Source organism: Raphanus sativus, chromosome 6 (genome assembly GCF_000801105.2).
Source record: "Raphanus sativus cultivar WK10039 chromosome 6, ASM80110v3, whole genome shotgun sequence".
NCBI lineage: Eukaryota > Viridiplantae > Streptophyta > Magnoliopsida > Brassicales > Brassicaceae > Raphanus > Raphanus sativus.
Window position 1 is genome coordinate 7,880,570 of NC_079516.1, and position 19,259 is coordinate 7,899,828.

Below are 19,259 nucleotides of genomic sequence, written 5' to 3' on the forward strand. Positions count from 1 at the left end.
GTTTCTAAAACAGAAAAAAATGATATTGATTGACTACTCCTAAATTTTGTAAAAATCCAAGAAAACAATTAGGTACATAGGATTTATGTATATTTTTTAACCACTCAATGGTTTTTTTTTTTTTGAACAACTGTATGCATAACTCATTTAAGACTATTTGTATCTCAATGGAACAGAATTGGGAAGTGAAATAAAAAAAAAAAAAAAAAAGCCCTCTCCCATTGGCTTACTCCTTCTTCTCCATTCTCTCTCTCCCTCTCTGGCGGAGAGAAAGAAAGATCTTTCCTTGCAAGTTCACTTGCGTGTCTCTCGTCTCTTAGGAAATTGAAAACCCTAGGAGCCTCAATTCCTCTTTTAACTCCAACCCCCTTCTCTTATCCTCTGATTTCTAAAGTTTTCTCTGCTCCTCCTCTAATCGTGGATCATGGAGAGATCCGATTCCAGGGATTTTCACAACTTTGTTCGCGCTTCCTCAGGTCTCTCTCTCCTCCCTTCAATCGAAAGGATGTTTCTTTCTTCTCCTTAGCTGATTCTGGATCCGCTTTTGTGTTTTCTATATGGTTCTAGGTCACTGTTGTTCTAATTGCATGAATTATTAAAAATATTTGATTTTTTTTTTTTTTTTTTGTGATGTTATTGTTTATCACTTTGATTGAAAGTGCAGACTGTTATGGTCACCACACGGCATAACTTTTACTCTATATGTGTTGTTGTAACATTGTTTGGTTGCTGTGTTTTGTATCTGCAGATCAAACTAGTTCGCTCTTTGACGCATCTCAGTATGACTTCTTTGGGAAAAACCTTGACGAAATGTCATTGGGAGGTTTGGACGATGATGAAGTCATCGCTCCTGATGATGAGTATCACATGTTTGATAAAGCAGAGGTAATGTGTGTTTTCTCTGTTTGATAAAAAGCTACCTTCTTGATGTTGTTATTAATATAATACATATTATTATGTTGATGATTCCAGGCTGGAGGTTTAGGATCATTATCTGACCTCGATGATCTTGCCACTACTTTTGCAAAGGTTAGCATGGCTTTTATTTGTACTTAATACCTTTAAGTACCAATGGTCCAATGCCATGATCATGCACATACCTGTTGCATCTTTTGAACTGTTGTCAGTGATTTTGAATCTAACTGTTCTCTTTGTTTTTTTTTGTAGCTTAACAGAGTTGTTTCTGGACCTAAACACCCTGGTGTTATTGGTGACAGAGGTTCAGGATCCTTTTCAAGAGAGAGTGAGTTCTACTTCTCTAACTTGTTTACTACTATATACCTTTTAGAGTTGGAGATTCTGTATATCTTTGTCTCAAACAGCAGATGACCTGTCTCGACGATTAACCTTTTTCTGATTGTACTTTATCTGTAGGTTCTTCTGCTACCGATTGGACACACGATACAGAGCTCACAAGCTGGTTGGACGAACGAGATCAAGAGGCTAATAGATGGTCCTCACAGTCACAATCATCTCCTCACTCCAAACCTTTGTACAGGACATCCTCCTATCCCCAGCGACCACCGCCGCTACAACACCACAATAGCGAACCAATAATTCTACCGGAGTCAACTTTCACTTCCTTTCCTCCGCCTGGTAGCAGATCTCAACAGACTTCCCTTGCAAATCTCCAACGTGCTCCTTCTCTTCCCGGTGGTTCTCAGTTCAATTTCGCTGCACCTTCCCCGCGGTCGAGTTCTAGTTCTCACCTTTCAGGATCGTCGCACTGGCCTCAGTACAGTGGTGGTAATTTGACTAGACATGCCTCGTGTGGCCCTACGCTTGGTAACATGGTGCAGCAACCTCATTGGCTCACTGATCCTGGTCTTCTGCGCGGAGATCATTCTAGTTTATTACATACTCTGGCGCAGCAACAGCAACAGCACCAACAACTGCCTCCTCGGAATGATCTTTTGGCACAACATATGATGGCCCTCCAGCAGAGGCAATCGTATGCTCATCTTGCGGCCCTACAGTCCCAACTTTATAGTTCCTATCCTTCACCATCATCACGTAAAGTTCCTTTCGGGGAACACAAACCCAAGTCATCATCTCAGAGAAGTCGAAAGAACAAAGGCATCTCCCAACAGGCATCAGACGCAGCTAGTAGTCAAAAAGGTGAAAGTGGATTGCAGTTTAGATCAAAATACATGACTTCTGAAGAAATAGAGAGTATACTCAAGATGAAGCACTCTCATTCACACAGCAATGATCCTTACGTCAATGACTATTACCACCAAGCTCGCCTTGCCAAGAAGTCTAGAGCAATCTCACTCTTCTACCCTTCTCAGCTGAAGGATCACCAGCCTCGGTCACGTAACAGTTCTGAACAGCATCCACCACAAGTTCATGTAGATGCTCTTGGAAAGATTACACTTCCTTATATTCGCAGGCCACCTGCGTTGCTCGAGGTTGACTCTTCCCCTGGTTCTAATGAAGGCTCAGGGAAAAAACATTTGGAGCAGGAGCCTCTTGTTGCGGCTAGGGTTACGATTGAAGATGCTCTTGGAGTTCTTATTGACATAGTTGACATTGACAGGCATCTCCAATCCACAAGGCCCCAGGATGGAGGTGCTCAGGTCAAGAGAAAGCGGCAGATTCTCCTAGAAGGATTAGCCACAGCACTCCAACTCGCAGATCCGTTCAGCAAAACCAATCAGACTGCTACTAAGGATGATGTTGTCTTTCTCCGTATAGCCACTCTTCCAAAGGGCAGGAAAATGCTTACGAAGTACATACAGCTTCTAGTTCCAGGTACCGAGATTGCTCGAGTTGTCTGCATGGCTATATTCCGACACTTGAGATTTCTATTCGGCGGTTTGCCTTCAGATGCTTTAGCAGCAGAGACGACTGTGAATCTTGCCAAAGCAGTCACGGTCTGCGTCCAAGCCATGGACCTACGAGCGCTGAGTGCTTGCCTTGCAGCTGTAGTGTGTTCCTCAGAGCAGCCACCTCTGCGTCCTATTGGAAGCTCTGCTGGGGATGGTGCTTCTGTTGTTTTGATATCTCTTCTCGAGAGAGCTGCTGAAGTAGTGGCGGTTCCTCGAGTCGTCAATGATGGTCTATGGAGAGCCTCGTTTGATGAGTTCTTCAACCTTCTTACCAAATACTGCAGGAGCAAGTATGAGACGATCCGGAGCCAGAACCAAGGGAGTGCAGCGGATGTTTTGGAGGTGGCGATAAAGAGGGAAATGCCTGCTGAGCTTTTACGAGCGAGCATCCGTCACACCAGTGACGACCAGAGGAACTATCTGTTGAACTTTGGCCGTCCGTCTGCTATTGTTAGTGAGTCGGCGTCGCATGCAAGGGGTGGTCATATCAACTCTGAGTCTGTGAGGGTTTTATCAAAAAGAGAGAGAGAAGTGATAACCAATGGGGCATAGTGGGCTGTGGTGGATCAAACAAACAGTTGATCTGTGTGTGTAGACTCAGGAGTCAAACTTGTAAGTAACCTGGTGGTGTAGGACTCTTTTCACAAGGATTTCAGATGATAAATGCTTTTAGAGTCTGCTCTCTTTTTATTTTTCTTTTCTTATTACAATGATGGACAAATGCAAACTCTGCTTGGTTTATATGTATTAATGATGGTGGGAAAGAATGTGAAAGATGGGAGTAGGTTATAGGAAGAAGAAATGTCTTCGCCGAGGGAAGCCATATTTTGATGCTCTTTATGTTGAAAATTCTATTTTATAGGGAACAAAATAGGGGTGTTTGTGTACAGAATGATGATGAACCCTTAAACCGGAAAATAGTGAGAGATTGGAGCTAGATTAGGTGCTTCGATTAGCAGATTTAAATTCTGGAAGCAGCTGAGGGAAAGGGAGATAAGTTTTGCTATCTGACATGTTTCTTTAGTCCTCTGTAATAATAATCAGAACCCACATAAACCCTCTTTTGAAAACTACTGGACCCATCTCTTTTTCTTTCTCCACCTATTGCATCTCTCGTTGGTTGTTTCAAGATTTCATTTGTCTGCGTCCTTTTTTTTTTTCTTTCTGTGGAGGAGTTGAGACTACAACACTATATATATAGAACTGGCTTAATAATTCCTACTAGATTCTTTGTTATAGACAGAATCTTGAAACTACCGTCTTAGGATTGATTTTGTTGTTTTGAGTTACAATACACACCGGGGCCGGCCTTGAATCATACGTAATGAAACATTTGTAACAGTTCCCTGAAATTTTTGATGAAGATAATTATATAGACATAAGTTCCCCAAAAAAAATTTAAGATCTCCAAATTTTTTTTTACATAAACAGTATAATATACCCCCAAAATTTCAGGGCTTGGTGAATGCTAACGCCGATGATGAGCGACATGTTTTTAGACATGTTAATAAGGTTGCTCTAAAAACCCGAAGTTTTACATTTTACTTTAAATAATAGTATCATTTTGTGATTAGAACTGAGATATCTATTAAACAAAAAAAAATCTTATAATTCAAAGCAAATACTTAAGACATTGCATTAAGGGCTTATTTGTGTAATAGCTATATTTTGAACACAAATTAGGTAAATAACATTGATTTTGACTGTTTGACATTTAAGCTTCAAATCGTCCGGTTTTGTCCTTGTCTTTAACAAGTTTCCAGTCATAAATGAGAGATTAAAATGACGTCGTTCTTTTTTCTGTGGCTCTAAACAATTACATAACAACATAGCGTGTGTCCCACCCATATTTAACATGTATGATGTAACGATGAATAAAGTTACAGACATTACTATTCTACGTATCAAATAGTATTTCTATTATATATAGCAAATAGTATTGCTATTATATATAGCAAATAATATAGATCATGATATACATGCTTCACAAATAACAACCCCAAACTTATATAAACAAACTATATCAATTAATCACTAAACCCTATATGGAAATATAAACCCAAATCTAAATATCAGATATGAAAATAAGAATACTAGTATTAATTGGTAAGCTACATTATGTGATAGTAAACTGTATAATATAGAACTCAAATTACAAGAAATTGCAGTTCCATTCCATATACGGTAGAATAGAACCAGGAAAAATGTAGTTGCAATCAAAAGAGCAGCTCACTAATTTCTCAACTTTTGAAATGTCTAAGGGTAAGTGATATTAGTTAATGATTTCCCCAATTGTAATCCCAATTTTTCAGAAACTAAACCTAATCCAATAATTACTAAATCTTAAATGAAAATATAAACTCTAATCCAAATATTAAATATTAGTATGAATTCAGAAGTTAAAGTGATATTAAACCGTCTATTGTAAAACATGAATGCAAATAAGATGTATTTCCATTTTATGTGAATCAAATAGAATAGAAACGGTTAAATGTACTTTACATAGACATGATTATACTATTATTGGCTTCTCGTCTCGCAGGAGTGAATGCCACAGTCTATCCACCTTGCTGACCATCTTGCCTATCCAATTCACAAGGTACATGACCTTCACTTGAGTCTGCCGCCACTTGGGGTCCTTCTTAACCTTAACATCATCTGCTTTAACTCCACCATTCCATGTGTTGTGCTTAAATAGATAATCATCACCAATTAGTGCAACCATGTTTTCGACAGTATCATCTTGCTTGTCTTTCAACCCACTCTATAAAAACTCTCTCCAAGATCGTCACGAAATGGAACAGAGGAATGAAACAACACGTTATTAGTATCTAGAACTAAGATTTTTCATCCTAAATAACACAAGTTCATATAGTATAGAATTTATCTATATGGAACGGAACAAATGTTGATATTGGAAAAAAAAACAAAACAGAGGAATGGAATGGCGAACTTCGTCCCTACAAAACAGATACGGCAACGAGGCCATAGATTTACCAAAAGATTACCTTAGTTTTGACTATATCGCAAATGAGAAATAAGACATCATTAGATGAAGAGAATTGAAGGTAAAATTAAAAAATGTACGTAATTGAGAGATCTGAGATGAATCAACGATAGAAATTGGAATAGATACAAATTCACACTATTCTCCGCTGTCACTGTAACGCCGTCGTCTGGCTGACAATTTCAGAAGAGTAGTAAAGCGCTTACTTGCAACCAGTGAGGAAGAAGAAAAATTGATTAATCTAACGGAGATGACGATAGACCACGTCTTTCTTTTAGAATCATTAGTTATTAGTTTAGATTATAATTGTTTTGTAGGTTTTACCGGTAGAATGAAAGGGTAGAATGACAATATTATACAAAAGACACATTGTGTATCGTTATATTAGGTAAGTTAGCTATCTCATGAATTATGTTTTTTTCCTTGGCTATACAGCCCAATTTCCCTTGCATTAATTCATTATGGGCAACTAAACGTACGAGATTTTTCTATTAAAAATCGCTAACAAAAAAATTTGAACTAAACGGTCTAGAGATCAGAAGATCCAGAACTACACATCACAAGTTCCACCAACGAAATGTTAGGTATGTGGCCTTAAAATTTTAACATATAACTTTGGCCTAAATTCCATGCTTCACTTGCTTTAAGCAAGAGACGAGTCTGATTACAGAGTTATATTATTAATTCGACAAATGTACCGTCTTCTATCTAGAATTCAAAATACAAATTTGTAAAACGTTTTATGTTTTTTTAGAATTTACAAAAAACCTATTTTAACTTAGAAAACGTTTTCAATTTATAAAACGTTTTAGTGTTTTTAACAATTTATAAAAAAACATTTTTCACTTTTTAAAAATGTTTATAAAATGTTTTAAGTTGCTTTTTTGAAAATTTTATAAATACTTTTCAAATACCTATTTTATAAAAACGTCTAAAATAATTATATATTGTACGCGCTAGGAGAGTGGGGGCATGTGAATATTCTAGTAACTATGCGCTGTGATAGTCCGAGAGTAAACGGATTTGAATTCAGGTTCCATAGAATCTATAGAACGCCATGTTACCACCCGACCACTAACGAGACTATTTTTGGTGGTATTTTGTTGGAAATGTGTCCGATCGACGTAGTCTGTTGGGAATGTGTTCGACGGAATCTGTTGGAAATGTGTCCGTAAAAATTTGGTGAATAATCGAAAAAGAATCTAATGAAACATTTCTTTTTGACGAATAGAACAAACAAAAATTTCTTGTAGCGCCCACTATCGTGGAAAATGTTTTTTTCCCACGATAATAGAGTATGTTTTCTTGTAGTGCCCACATATCCAAAACCCATATCTTCTTATATTAAGGTTTTTTTATTTAGTATACAGTGGTAGGTAGATGAAGCTCCTTATCTATGGAGCAAGTAGAAAGAGGGGACATGAAGATGATCTTGATGACGTAAATAAAGTGGATTAGATCTTTCAGGCATCTGCCAACTTCTTCTTCTCAAAGGTGAGGCTGGAGCGAAGGAAATCTTTCTTCGCTAGTTTCTTGGTGGCAAGGAACTTCTTATACCATTTGCCAGACTCTTTGAGATCTCTATCAGTGACATTATTCCAGTCAATGTAAGTGAGTCCGAATCTGACGGTAAATCCTTGTCCAAATTCATAATTATCCCCAAGAGACCATGCACAGTATCCTTTCACCTTGACACCTGTCTCCCTAAAAGCAGGAACAGTGAATCATTGTGTAAAACATGTATCTTATATAAAACACGATAAGGAAAAGAGAGAAGCATCATCAACTCACTTGATGACTTTACTGAGAAAACAAAGATGACTGCAGAGATAATCAATCCGCCTGTAATCAAACTTAGCCTCCTCACGGGTTTCATCACTGGTAACGAATCCTAATTAAACCGTCATAACATGAATAATTTCAACCAATTTCAAATTACATTTAACATGTAGAGATGAATTTAGATATGAGTAGTAGAAACCCACCGTTCTCGGTTATATAGATTAAAGGGTCATTGTATTTGGTTTTGAAGTGATCCATCACATAATAAATGCCTTTTGGGTAGTAATAGATGTTTCTGGTCTCGTCCCTGTGTTCAGCGAACTTAGAAAGAGAAGCGAAATAGTATCAGAAAACTAAATTTTGCTTAGAAAAAAAAAGAAAGAATAGGGATGGATGATGCATATATACCGCTGGACCAATGAGATGATTACTTGCATTGCGAACTGTTAACACAAATAATTGACAGTCACAAATTATTGTAATTAACAAAGGCAAATTAAGGTTGTAAATAAGTCGAAATATATGGATGGATACATGTGAGCCTTGCGCCAGCGTCCATCATGGCAGTGTGATCATCCCGATCAACATGATTAGGACTTGGCTGGACATACTGACTGAAGTAATAGTTGAGGCCAAGAAAATCATATGAACCCTTTACCAGTTTGGATTCCTCTGGAGTGAACGATGGAAGCCGCTCACCCACAGTGTCTATCATGATTTGAGGGTATGTACCATTTGTTAGCGGCCCCATGAACCTGGTGTACATAAATACATGAATATTTTTCGTCAGTTCATATATACAACATAATATTAATGTTAAGAATATCATTTCATTTTATAAACATATACCATCCCAAGAAGAATTCTTTCATCCTCTCGGTTGCAACTATGCAGTCTGGATCAGTGTCATTATATGGAAGAAACCATCTAGTTATCATCACAGGTCCAATCTTACCTCCTTGATGCTGTGGACACGCAGATATATATATAATGATAAGATTAATTTAGAATCAGATATGTTAGAATACACCTTTCACAAAAGGGAGAAACCTACCTTATATTTTGTCCTATAGAGATCGACCACCTTGGCATGAGCAAGGAGCTGGTTATGTGCAACGATATAGGGTTCCGTCGAAGAATTTCCGGCGTAACATGTAGAATCAACCTTCGGAGAACATCGACCAGGTGCATCTGCTCCTAATCCATATCCTCTCGTAGGCACTGAGTAGAGCTGGTTGATTGTGAACCAGTTCTTTACTTTATCACCAAATTCTTCGAAACATAGATCCGCGTAATCTCTGAAATCCTCTCTGCGAATATTATAGAACCATTTCATTAATCCAAGAACAAATCTCTATATATTATCGTCTTTCTTAATAAGCAGCGCATGGCATAAATATAACATACATGATCTGGGGGTCCAAGAAACCTTCATAATCATCTTGTAGTACTTGAGGAAGGTCCCAGTGAAAGAGCGTAACTAAAGGCGTTATACCCTTTTCGATGAGGCCATCTATGAGTCCGTGGTAGTAGTTAATACCTCCTCGGTGTACTCCCCTGCTCCTCTTTCCTCCTGCTCATATGTATCGCATATTTAATCTTTCGAAAGAATCACAATATGAATCAATAACGTTCACATACTTGGAATGATTCTTGACCAGGCAATGGAGAATCTGTAGCCAGTAGCTTTGAGTTCGTCCATAACCTCTATATCTTTCTGCAGTTCACATACAATCGCATGTCAATCCACACTAGGTTGGTAGTTGATAGATAATTCAGTGAGTAATTTTTGTTAGTACACACATATATATTGAGGAATTTAATTACCTCCCAGTACGAATATGAGTCACAAGTAGTGTCTCCATTTCCATTATCGGGTCCTGCTTTATCTGATAGTAAAAAATACATTACTGTAAGTGCATGGAAACATATAACCGACATAATATGTATATGTAATGAGTAACCGTGCAAAAAACAAACGTGGGAATCGGTGAGTGAAGCCATCCCAAACGTTAAGTCCACGATTTATGCTACCTTCGATCTGAAATGAAAAGAAACACCCATGCAATGTTGGATTTTATTGTTTATATATGATGTTATTTATACGTTAAATATGACGTCTCCGGCGACATTACTAATGGTTGATATGTTACATGCCTGGTAAGCAGAAGATGCAAGACCGAAGATAAAGTCTTTCTCGAAACTGCTACTGTTGAAACGATGAGTTTGACCACATGTGAATGGCACGTTCTCTTCGCAAGAAATTTCTTCATCAGCTTTGCAAATCGCCAAAGCTAATAAAAAAGTTAATGCGAGCCAAAGATGCTTCATGGTTGATTTGTAGATGTGTTTGTTGTGTTCTATGGAACCTTGTGCGAATCTAGGGTTTATATAGCCATTGCAAAGAAGGGTGACGTATGTATTTTCTTCTCTAATTAGTGTCTTGATTAATATTTTGGGAGAGGGTTAAGTGACATGAAACCGGTGGCTTTTTACAGTGGCTTGCTCTTCAGTTGATCATTTCATTAAGAAAACTTTGAATTATTTCTTTTTATCTTAATTGTAATTGCTAGACTACTATCATTTTGTGAAGTTACTTTATATAATATGGGTATCCCACGAATCGAGTCCGAAACGACTAATCTCGAATAAAGATTATGAACGAATGTTGAATTGGAGCTGGGAGCTCCTGAGTGATTACTTCACTAAAGGATCAGAAACTCATATCAATGTTTCATTGCCAACATCGACTCGTTAACAACAACCATATTTTGAAGGAAGAGATCTACCATCCCAAATTATTTTACTCCATTCGTAAAGTCTTTTACATTGGATGACACGTAGGAGTTGATACTAAGTAGTAGTCAAAAATCTATATCTATTTTTCATGATATTATGCATGAATTAGATATATCAATGGTGAATTTTTCAGAAAAATTGTGTTTTTCACTCTCGCGCTTTTTCGTTCTGAGGAATAAGAGGAGATATCCAAGTAGTTAGCGAGACTTCAAGGCCATCAGCTGATAAGAAGGTCAGAATCATATTCGCCTGGCCACACAATCAGGTTTATTTGAGATGGTAGGTTTCGAGAGTATTTATCACCTTTTCAAACCCCTCGTACCACTCCCATGCTTGTGTGGTTATGATTTTTTAAGTTAATCTGTAAATAACAATCGAGTAGTTTTATTTAAGGAACGACAAACGCATATTTGAGTTTCTTAACCATTGAGGTTTCTAATATTCTTTCTAATCAAAGAGAGAATTTTTAGATCCTAGTCCTAAAATGCATGGCATGTAGATGATTTGCGATAAAAGACACTTAACGTACAAAAAGAACGATTCGTTAATTGATCGGGACGGACAACGGTGATACGATGCAGCATGTGTTAAAGGTATGCGCAAAAGTAGGACATATCTCAAGATTCCCTGTACTAAAAGTTCCAAAAAAAACGATTCCTCGTATGTTCAATGCCTCTTACGTTAGACTTAGAGTTAGAATTGACGCCATAAGTTATTGAAAAAGTCTACAGTAGTTGTATCAAGTACCCTCCAGTCTGGAGTAACAATGACGGTTAAGAAAAAGAAAACAATTATAATGTGATCCAAATGGCCACACTCATCACGAGCCTCACCGCTCACCAGGACCGCATATATCTTTTTGATTTTCGTTGCTCCATGCTTTATCACATGAAACCAGAGACTCTTCTCTCCAACCGATAAAATAAAACAAAGACTAATCATATATACCTTTTAAAATTTTACAAAAAAAAAAATTTAACTTTCAAAAACCTTATTGAATAGTGGATATTATTCATCAACTAAGTGATTGAAAGATGCAAGACAATAAAATGGCATAAATCAAGAGATAATGGATATAAATAATTTGTTTTTGCGTTATTAAAGTTTACTTTAAATAACCTATTAAAGATTGATTTAATCATTTTACATGATTTGTTAACACCCTAACAATCACTATTGTAAAATTCATAAGCTATCCAACCCTATTTTTTTTCTAGCGCCTGGATACATTAACCTTTGATTTGGGACGATCCCAAGATCACTTACCAAGAGGTTCTCTTTCTTCCTCTATAAAATCAGCATAAGTGTTCTGTCGGTAATTTAGCCTTTTTTATAACGATCTACATGTTCCCTAAATCTTAGACCAGGGATCATCCAAGGAAACCATTGATGTGAACATCTTCTATATTTTTTTGTCGCTTGTTTGTACTATTAAGCTTTTTAGGCAAGAATTATACACAATGAGAGCTAGCAAAACATCTCTATATTTATCAGTGTAACTTTATTTTTCTTGGAGTTACACTTATTTTTTTTCAAGGCATAAACTTGGTTATCAAATCAACACAATAATGAAGTAAGGTTTTCTTCATAAACTGACACATCAGACTTTTAAGAGTAACATTATTGTGTTCCTTAAGTTGAGTCCTTAGTAAATTTGGGCCGAAAAATAAATGAAAAAGAGTAATAAACTTAAGGAATTTTAATAAACGTAGTTTAACTAAGAAATTTTTGAGACGTTCCTTAAGGACACGTGTTGGTTTGAGAAAGGGAAAAAAGCCAATCACTTTCTGCGTTCTTTCTTTCTTTCCTTCTGTCTCTCTCTCTCTCCCTCTCGCTCACAATCGCCCCAAACTGAGTAATCAATCTCTTTGATCGAAATCTCTGGTAATCAATCTCCTCCATCTATTTGAGCCGTTTGTCATCGAAAGATTTGAGAAATAAAAGGTCGAGAGATAAGGGTTCTCTAAATCTCTGTAGCGTTCGTCTTCTTCCTCCTCAGTCACAACAGAGGAAAGCGTCTTGATGCAGGTTTAATGGAAGAGGGAACATGTTTTTCTCTACGGAGGCCAAACGGAGGATACGGCAGAGGAAGAGGAGGAGAAGATCGAGGGCCAGCAAAAAATTTTACTAAGAAACAATACAAAAGTTCCTACCAATAATCTGCATATTTAACATTGTCTCTTAACAATATCTGTTAATCTAAAAATAATAATAAAAAATGTTAAGACACCTAAAATTTGTCCCAGCAATAATGTTGCTCTAAGAACACTAGGTTCTGGTCCGCGCGATAATTTATAAATATTGATTTGTTTAAATATTAAAAGTAAGAACTATTATAATTTAATATTATATTTTTAACCTATAAAATATTGTTGTTTTCATAAGTATTTTTTGTTATCCAACTTTTTAAGCTTGATTTCTTAATAATTAATTTAATTTTAATCTACCAAAAAATTTTTTCTGTTGTGTATTCAGAGTCTATCTCTTATAAGAACAAATATACGCACATTTAATTATTCAAAAAAACGTACATCCATTTTATCTTTATAATAAATATTTTTCATGATAATTAGTTTATATGTGTACTTCTCTTTTAATAATATAGATAAGCCGTTTCTTCGTAAGAGTATTTTTGTCTATATCTTTTTTCTTCCTGGCCAAATCGAAAATCTTTTCTAAGACAGCTGCCAACTGAAATATTCTTCTTCTCCCACATTAAATCGACAATTCCATCACAGATTGAACTGAATTACGATAGTTTTTTTGTAGGGTTCGAACTTGAAGCTGCACATGATCATAAGTCGGATTTCATGGGGAACTACGAGGCAAAGCTAAAGATAACTAGGGTTCAATCTGACTATCTGAGAAATGGAAAAATATAAAATAACAAAGCATAGTTGAGTATACTGTCTCAACAAGTGTATCCAGCTAAAAATATCTCTCCTCTATGGTTATCAAGAAGTAACACTTTCCTCAAGTTTCTGGCCCCCTAAAATTAAAAGCTCATCTCCAGATTCCGCCATTAATAAGTTCTGACACCAATTTTACTACTTCCTTATATTTCCTCACTTCTCTAAAATAGCTCAGTGAAATCAGAATATGAAACCTGCGAACTTCTCTGTTTCACTAAACATCAAGATTTGGTTTAATGGAGGATAAGATTTAAACCAGTTCAGAATTTTCCTGAGACAATCCATACATTGCTCGGTTTGAAATCTCATTTCACTTCAGCTTGGGTTAAATCTGCCGGTAAAATCGCCAATAACGTATCTTCTTAGGTCTAAGTATTCTATCCAGATCCAAGAAAATCAATCAAAACCAACCGAAAAATGTAGATTTGGTTTGGGTTTCGATCTTTTGCAAAATATCTATTGGATAGTTTTTGATCCGTGAGTCTCGGTTCGGGTATGAATTCTACCCGAGACCGATTAGGATACTCAAGTAAATTTTTGGGTATTTTTGGTTCACATGGTTAGATTTCAGGTAAAAATTAGGGGTTTTTTGGGTTTTTTTTTTTTGGATTTTGTTTTAGATTTTAGATATTGGTTCGGGTTTTATATATTTTCGGGTTTTTGGATATCCAAACCGGCTACTTATCCAAAATTAAAAGTATTTTATAGATATTTGAATTAAACCAACTCATACCACATGGTATCATCATTTATACTCGTCTGGGAGTTTCTAATATTTAGATACTAAAGACATAAGGGATACATAAAATTAAAATCCACTACTATGAGAATTTAGTTTTAAGCTTACTAAAAAAATTAATCTTTATTTTTGAATTTGAATTTTTTGGTTTCTTAAGTTTTCAAGGACTCTAACCCATTTAGAGACATACGTACTGTAGAAAGTATTAATCAAAGTCTATCCAAATTTATTTAATCATATTAAAATTATATATATTTTTGGAGATTTTAAAATCTAATCTATTAATTTAGGGATTATCTACTATTTGAAGTTCTCATTTAAATTTTGGACTCTTTCATAGTTGTTGCTAGAATATATCATGCCTCCTATACAATGCAACCTACCAACTTAAATTAAACCAAATCTTAACCATAGATTAGTTAAACCTAACCAGTAACACTTTTATAATATTTTTGGTTAATCTCTTAATATATTTAGATCATATAAAACTGAACCACTCTTAAATCAACGAGTTCCATATCATTCCAGACATAAGAGAAAAAATATTCGACTCATTTACAACGTAAGCATACAAAAACCGTGTATGCTTATGCTCATTGATCTTTCAAAAACCAAATAATTGTGATATAGACCAACATAGGCTCATGTTCGCATCACTAACTTTACTTCCATATATTTACTCTTTACCTACATCATATCACAACATACACAGTTATGCAAGAACATGATTTTTTTTGTTTAAACAACCAAATAATGGTGGCATATGGTCAGTAGATTTTTTAAATATGTTTTTTATATATTACATTTTACGAGACTATGTGTATAAGTTTTTTTTTGAAAAAGAGCATAACTATGTGTATAAGTTAAAAGGTAAAAGGTGTGACAAGGCAAATTATTATACTAAAAATGAAAGAAGATTAAATACAAACTAATAACAAGTACAACACAAATTATAACACTATTAAATTCTATATATATTTAATAAAATATTATATATATGTCTAATATGTATATATATATAAATGTTACACAAAATATATATAATATTATATACATATATTATATATACCATATATTATTAATTGAAATTTGACAAATCAATTTCCGCCCTTTAGAGCGGGTCCTAATCTAGTTATTGTTAAATAAATACTGGAAGATTTATGGTTTGAAAAATTTATAGTAATACGGTTGAAGATAATAAATATTGTTAGATATAAAAATAAAAGTGGCATATGTTGTAATTTTTGTGAAAATTTTATTTTTGCATATAATTTAAAATTTAAAATGCGCAAAAGATACCAAAATTGTAGGTGTCTTTGTCAAATACATATTAACATTTTTCAAAAAAAAAAAAAAATACATATTAACATTTTGTTTTTTGAAAGGTGTAGGTCGGACAGCAGCAACGTGCGTCCAAGCCTCGTGGACTTTGATACGTAATTAGTGGGCCTATGAACCGTTTATGATTAGTTGTTACTTGTTAGTTACATTTTATTATGTTTATGATATGTTGTAATTATTAAAGAAAATTAATGACAAAATCTTAGGAGGATCTTATAGTTCAATAATAATGTTGTATAGTTAGAGAAAATAAATGTAAGACCAAAAAATTTAAATCTAATGAAAAAATGCAACAACCTTATTTAAGTAGATTTTTTAGGACTCATTCTCTTTTGATAGTATTGATGTGTTCCATGGTTTATAGACGAATTAAGATGTATAATAGTGCTTTTATATCTTAACTGGACAGTGTCCGAACAGATATTAACATATATAATTCAGTTTCGATTTATAAATCCGTATACGAAATTTACATGACTTCACGCTGAGATGGCAGAAGTTAACATGTTACCACATACTGCTCACACTTACTGGAGATGATTACTAATCCAGTTGATTGGCCGATTTTTGCTTCTGAGCTAGTCTCATTGTGCCTACTAGAAAACAATTTTATGGAGTTCAACATATCTCAAACCTCCAAATACCGGTTTTTCCTTCTAAGCTAGTTTTATGGAGTTCAACATATCTCATAACCCTAGATTTAGAAATGTGCTTGCACACTCTATTGTTAAAGAGACGAGACGTAGTAGGGTTCTCTTTTCCCATGAAAATCAGATTCGGTAGGAGTAAACACCTTTTTGAAACGATTTAACCTAGACTACTACTTGATCTAATTGAATGGGTGCATACCAAAGAAAAAGAGAAACTGTAACGCTAACACCAGTTATATTATCTGTGAGCCAAAGAACACTAAAGGGAGAGTGTTATACAACACTACATACTACGTAAATCCTACCTATATAAAATTCTTGTTTTCGTCCCTAAACTTTATTCCGAATTTTAACTCCAAGGCCCGTCAGTTTGCATATGGGCCTGTAAGCGCGGGATATTATTCGCACGACTCGACCCGACCCGGTAAACCAACAATAAACCCTTGAACCCGCACAGATCTAAACCCTTGGCCTTCTCTCTCTAAATCCCCAATTCTCAGATATTCTAGGGTTTGCCGTTTCCTTATCTAAAAATCCGAAATGATCACCACCGTACTTCGCCGATCTTGCCTCGATGCGTCAAGGCGGAGGACTCTCCCCTCATCCCTGACCTCCATCAGCGCGGCTGTATTCCACCATATCACTCCTGCTGCCGCCGCCGCCAAAGTCTCCGATCTAGCCTCCGATGTCAAGCCCACCCTCGCTCTCCCGAATCAGTTTGGTGTCGTCAAATCGAGAGGATTTCATTTTCAGTCTGGGCCGTCGGAGTTCAGATCGACGATGGTGTCGCCTGCGGGGTTTGCGATATCCGAGACTAGCGACAGAGCGATTGGAGATTCAGAGAGCAGTGGTGATGGCCTCGCGATAGCTGAGCTTGGGATATCTCCTGAGATCGTCAAAGCTTTGAGCGCTAAGGGTATCGAGAAACTCTTCCCGATTCAGGTTAGAGTTTTTTTTAAAGTAGACACCTTTCGTGTTTCATGTTCTTGAATTGTGTGTAGTAATGAGATGTTGGTTTTGAATAGAAAGCTGTGCTTGAGCCAGCTATGCAAGGCCGTGACATGATCGGTCGTGCCAGGACAGGAACGGGAAAGACTCTCGCTTTTGGGATTCCCATCATTGACAAAATCATCAAATTCAACGCTAAACATGGGTTTGTCTCAATCTCTTTCAGATTCTACTTAGATCATATGAGGTTTAACTGATGTTACCTTTTTTGATGTGATTGTGATGGACAGACGTGGGAGGAATCCTCTTTGTTTGGTTTTGGCACCGACAAGGGAGCTTGCTCGCCAAGTTGAGAAGGAGTTTAGGGAGTCTGCTCCTAGCTTGGATACTATCTGTGTTTATGGAGGTACTCCCATTGGACAGCAGATGAGGCAGCTTGACTACGGTGTTGATGTCGCCGTTGGTACTCCTGGTCGTATCATTGATCTCATCAAGCGTGGAGCTTTGAATCTTTCGGAGGTTCAGTTTGTGGTTCTCGATGAAGCTGATCAGATGCTTCAAGTTGGATTTGCTGAGGATGTCGAGATTATATTGGAAAGGTTGCCTGAGAAACGTCAGAGCATGATGTTTTCTGCAACTATGCCGAGTTGGATCAGATCCCTTACCAAGAAGTACCTGAATGATCCTTTGACAATTGATCTGGTGAGTAGCCTCGTACCTGAAAATTGCTTAGAGCCTTTAATGATTGACCTTGAGGTTTATAAGGGTTGTCAGTGAGGTGCCTGATCTTTTACCTGACTGTTATGTGATGTATAGGTTGGAGATTCTGATCAGAAGCTCGCAGATGGCATTACTACGTATTCTATCATGGCAGATTCTTATGGTCGAGCATCCATTATCGGTCCTCTTGTAACGGTAACGTCACCTATTAAATGGATATGTGATATTTTTTCATGTACTAGCAATAGTTTGTAATATCGTTTTCTTTTGCAGGAGCATGCTAAAGGAGGAAAATGCATTGTTTTCACCCAGACAAAACGGGACGCTGATCGCCTTTCATATGGCTTGGCAAGAACCTTCAAGTGCGAAGCTTTACACGGTGATATATCTCAGAGTCAGAGGGAAAGAACACTTGCTGGTTTCCGCGATGGGCATTTCAACATTCTTGTTGCCACTGATGTTGCTGCCCGTGGTCTTGATGTTCCTAATGTCGATTTGGTTAGTCAAAACTACACAAGTACCGTTCTGAACGAGAGTTAAATGTTCCTCATCTTACTAAACTTTATCTTCTTGTGATTGTAGGTGATTCATTATGAGCTTCCGAATAACACGGAGACATTTGTCCACAGAACGGGGAGAACAGGCCGTGCTGGGAAGAAAGGAAGTGCTATTCTCATCTACAGTCAAGATCAATCCAGGGCTGTTAAAATAATTGAGAGAGAAGTTGGGAGCCGCTTCACTGAGGTTAATATAATCTTGTGAATCTCTGCATGCTTTGTTGAATGCTTGAATTAATCAAAACGGTTTGTATCTTTTATTGGGTTTTGTATTCAGCTCCCTAGCATTGCTGTGGAACGTGGTGGAAGCATATATGAAGGTATCGGTGGTCGATCTGGTGAGTCCTTTGGAGGAGGCATGAGAGATCGTGGTTCAAGCTTTGGTGGCCGTTCAGGTGGTGGTGGTTATGGTGGTTACGGTAGCAGCAGTGGCCGTTCAGGTGGTTCAGGCAACCGTTATTCTGGTGGTTCGGATCGTTCTGGCTTTGGGAGCTTCGGCTCAGACCGTTCCTCTGGTTTTGGGGGCTTTGGTTCGGATCGTTCTTCACAGTCAAGCGGAAGGGGCGGCTTTGGTGGTCGGTCAGATGATTATGGTAGCAGTGGTGGCCGTAGCAACCGTTCTTCTGGTTTCGGGGGCTTTGGTTCGGATCGTTCTTCGCAGTCAGGTGGAAGGGGCAGCTTTGGTGGTGGTTTTGGCTCAAATGATGGTAAAAGGTCTTACTGAGAAAGCTCCATAAAGTGTTGGGTATGTTTTGACCCGACCAGGCAATAAGTGGTTGTCCTAAGGAGGATTTTATCGGTTTAGAGTAGTCTACTAAGGGATACAAGGAGTCGGGCTATATATAAATCTGTAGTTATGTAATCAAACATACTATTTCTAAGTTTCTCTCTTTTGTTTTGATATGGTTTTTTGCGCATAAACCAAGATATGAATACTTGTGCTGCACGTATTTTAGTCGACCATTAAATAAGT

At 36.8% G+C, this 19,259-nt stretch overlaps 3 protein-coding genes across 3 annotated transcripts; 2 read left to right on the top strand and 1 right to left on the bottom strand.

Moving 5' to 3' along the window:
• Positions 1 to 200: 200 nt before the first annotated feature.
• Positions 201 to 3,598, top strand: LOC108813149 (protein PAT1 homolog 1). Its single transcript, XM_018585615.2, has 5 exons — positions 201 to 476; positions 749 to 885; positions 973 to 1,029; positions 1,168 to 1,243; positions 1,375 to 3,598. The coding sequence occupies exons 1-5, from the start codon at positions 425 to 427 to the stop codon at positions 3,381 to 3,383; spliced, it is 2,331 nt and encodes a 776-aa protein (XP_018441117.1). The 5' UTR covers positions 201 to 424; the 3' UTR covers positions 3,384 to 3,598.
• A 3,561-nt stretch (positions 3,599 to 7,159) lies between these two features.
• LOC108806759 (myrosinase MA1) lies at positions 7,160 to 9,978 on the bottom strand. The gene is made up of 12 exons (XM_018578947.2): positions 9,778 to 9,978; positions 9,601 to 9,661; positions 9,448 to 9,509; positions 9,262 to 9,337; positions 9,028 to 9,193; positions 8,675 to 8,930; positions 8,470 to 8,585; positions 8,155 to 8,375; positions 8,029 to 8,063; positions 7,824 to 7,941; positions 7,630 to 7,729; positions 7,160 to 7,542 (listed from the first exon to the last, which is right to left on the bottom strand). Exons 1-12 carry the CDS (start codon positions 9,949 to 9,951, stop codon positions 7,302 to 7,304), a joined length of 1,626 nt encoding a protein of 541 aa, XP_018434449.1. The 5' UTR covers positions 9,952 to 9,978; the 3' UTR covers positions 7,160 to 7,301.
• A 6,535-nt stretch (positions 9,979 to 16,513) lies between these two features.
• LOC108813291 (DEAD-box ATP-dependent RNA helicase 53, mitochondrial) lies at positions 16,514 to 19,187 on the top strand. The gene is made up of 7 exons (XM_018585811.2): positions 16,514 to 17,003; positions 17,087 to 17,214; positions 17,300 to 17,711; positions 17,826 to 17,924; positions 18,003 to 18,227; positions 18,312 to 18,473; positions 18,564 to 19,187. Exons 1-7 carry the CDS (start codon positions 16,602 to 16,604, stop codon positions 19,008 to 19,010), a joined length of 1,875 nt encoding a protein of 624 aa, XP_018441313.1. The 5' UTR covers positions 16,514 to 16,601; the 3' UTR covers positions 19,011 to 19,187.
• The last annotated feature ends 72 nt before the right edge of the window (positions 19,188 to 19,259 follow it).

Excerpts from the sequence above, each read along its gene's own strand:
- LOC108813149 (XM_018585615.2), top strand. The coding sequence starts at position 425 with ATGGAGAGATCCGATTCCAGGGATTTTCACAACTTTGTTCGCGCTTCC. Across the intron at positions 886-972 it reads ACATGTTTGATAAAGCAGAG|GCTGGAGGTTTAGGATCATT; the intron begins GTAATGTGTGTT and ends TGATGATTCCAG. Across the intron at positions 1,030-1,167 it reads TTGCCACTACTTTTGCAAAG|CTTAACAGAGTTGTTTCTGG; the intron begins GTTAGCATGGCT and ends TTTTTTTTGTAG.
- LOC108806759 (XM_018578947.2), bottom strand. The coding sequence starts at position 9,951 with ATGAAGCATCTTTGGCTCGCATTAACTTTTTTATTAGCTTTGGCGATT. Across the intron at positions 9,338-9,447 it reads ACTCATATTCGTACTGGGAG|AAAGATATAGAGGTTATGGA; the intron begins GTAATTAAATTC and ends TGTGAACTGCAG. Across the intron at positions 9,194-9,261 it reads CTGGTCAAGAATCATTCCAA|GAGGAAAGAGGAGCAGGGGA; the intron begins GTATGTGAACGT and ends ACATATGAGCAG.
- LOC108813291 (XM_018585811.2), top strand. The coding sequence starts at position 16,602 with ATGATCACCACCGTACTTCGCCGATCTTGCCTCGATGCGTCAAGGCGG. Across the intron at positions 17,004-17,086 it reads AGAAACTCTTCCCGATTCAG|AAAGCTGTGCTTGAGCCAGC; the intron begins GTTAGAGTTTTT and ends GGTTTTGAATAG. Across the intron at positions 17,925-18,002 it reads TTATCGGTCCTCTTGTAACG|GAGCATGCTAAAGGAGGAAA; the intron begins GTAACGTCACCT and ends TTTCTTTTGCAG.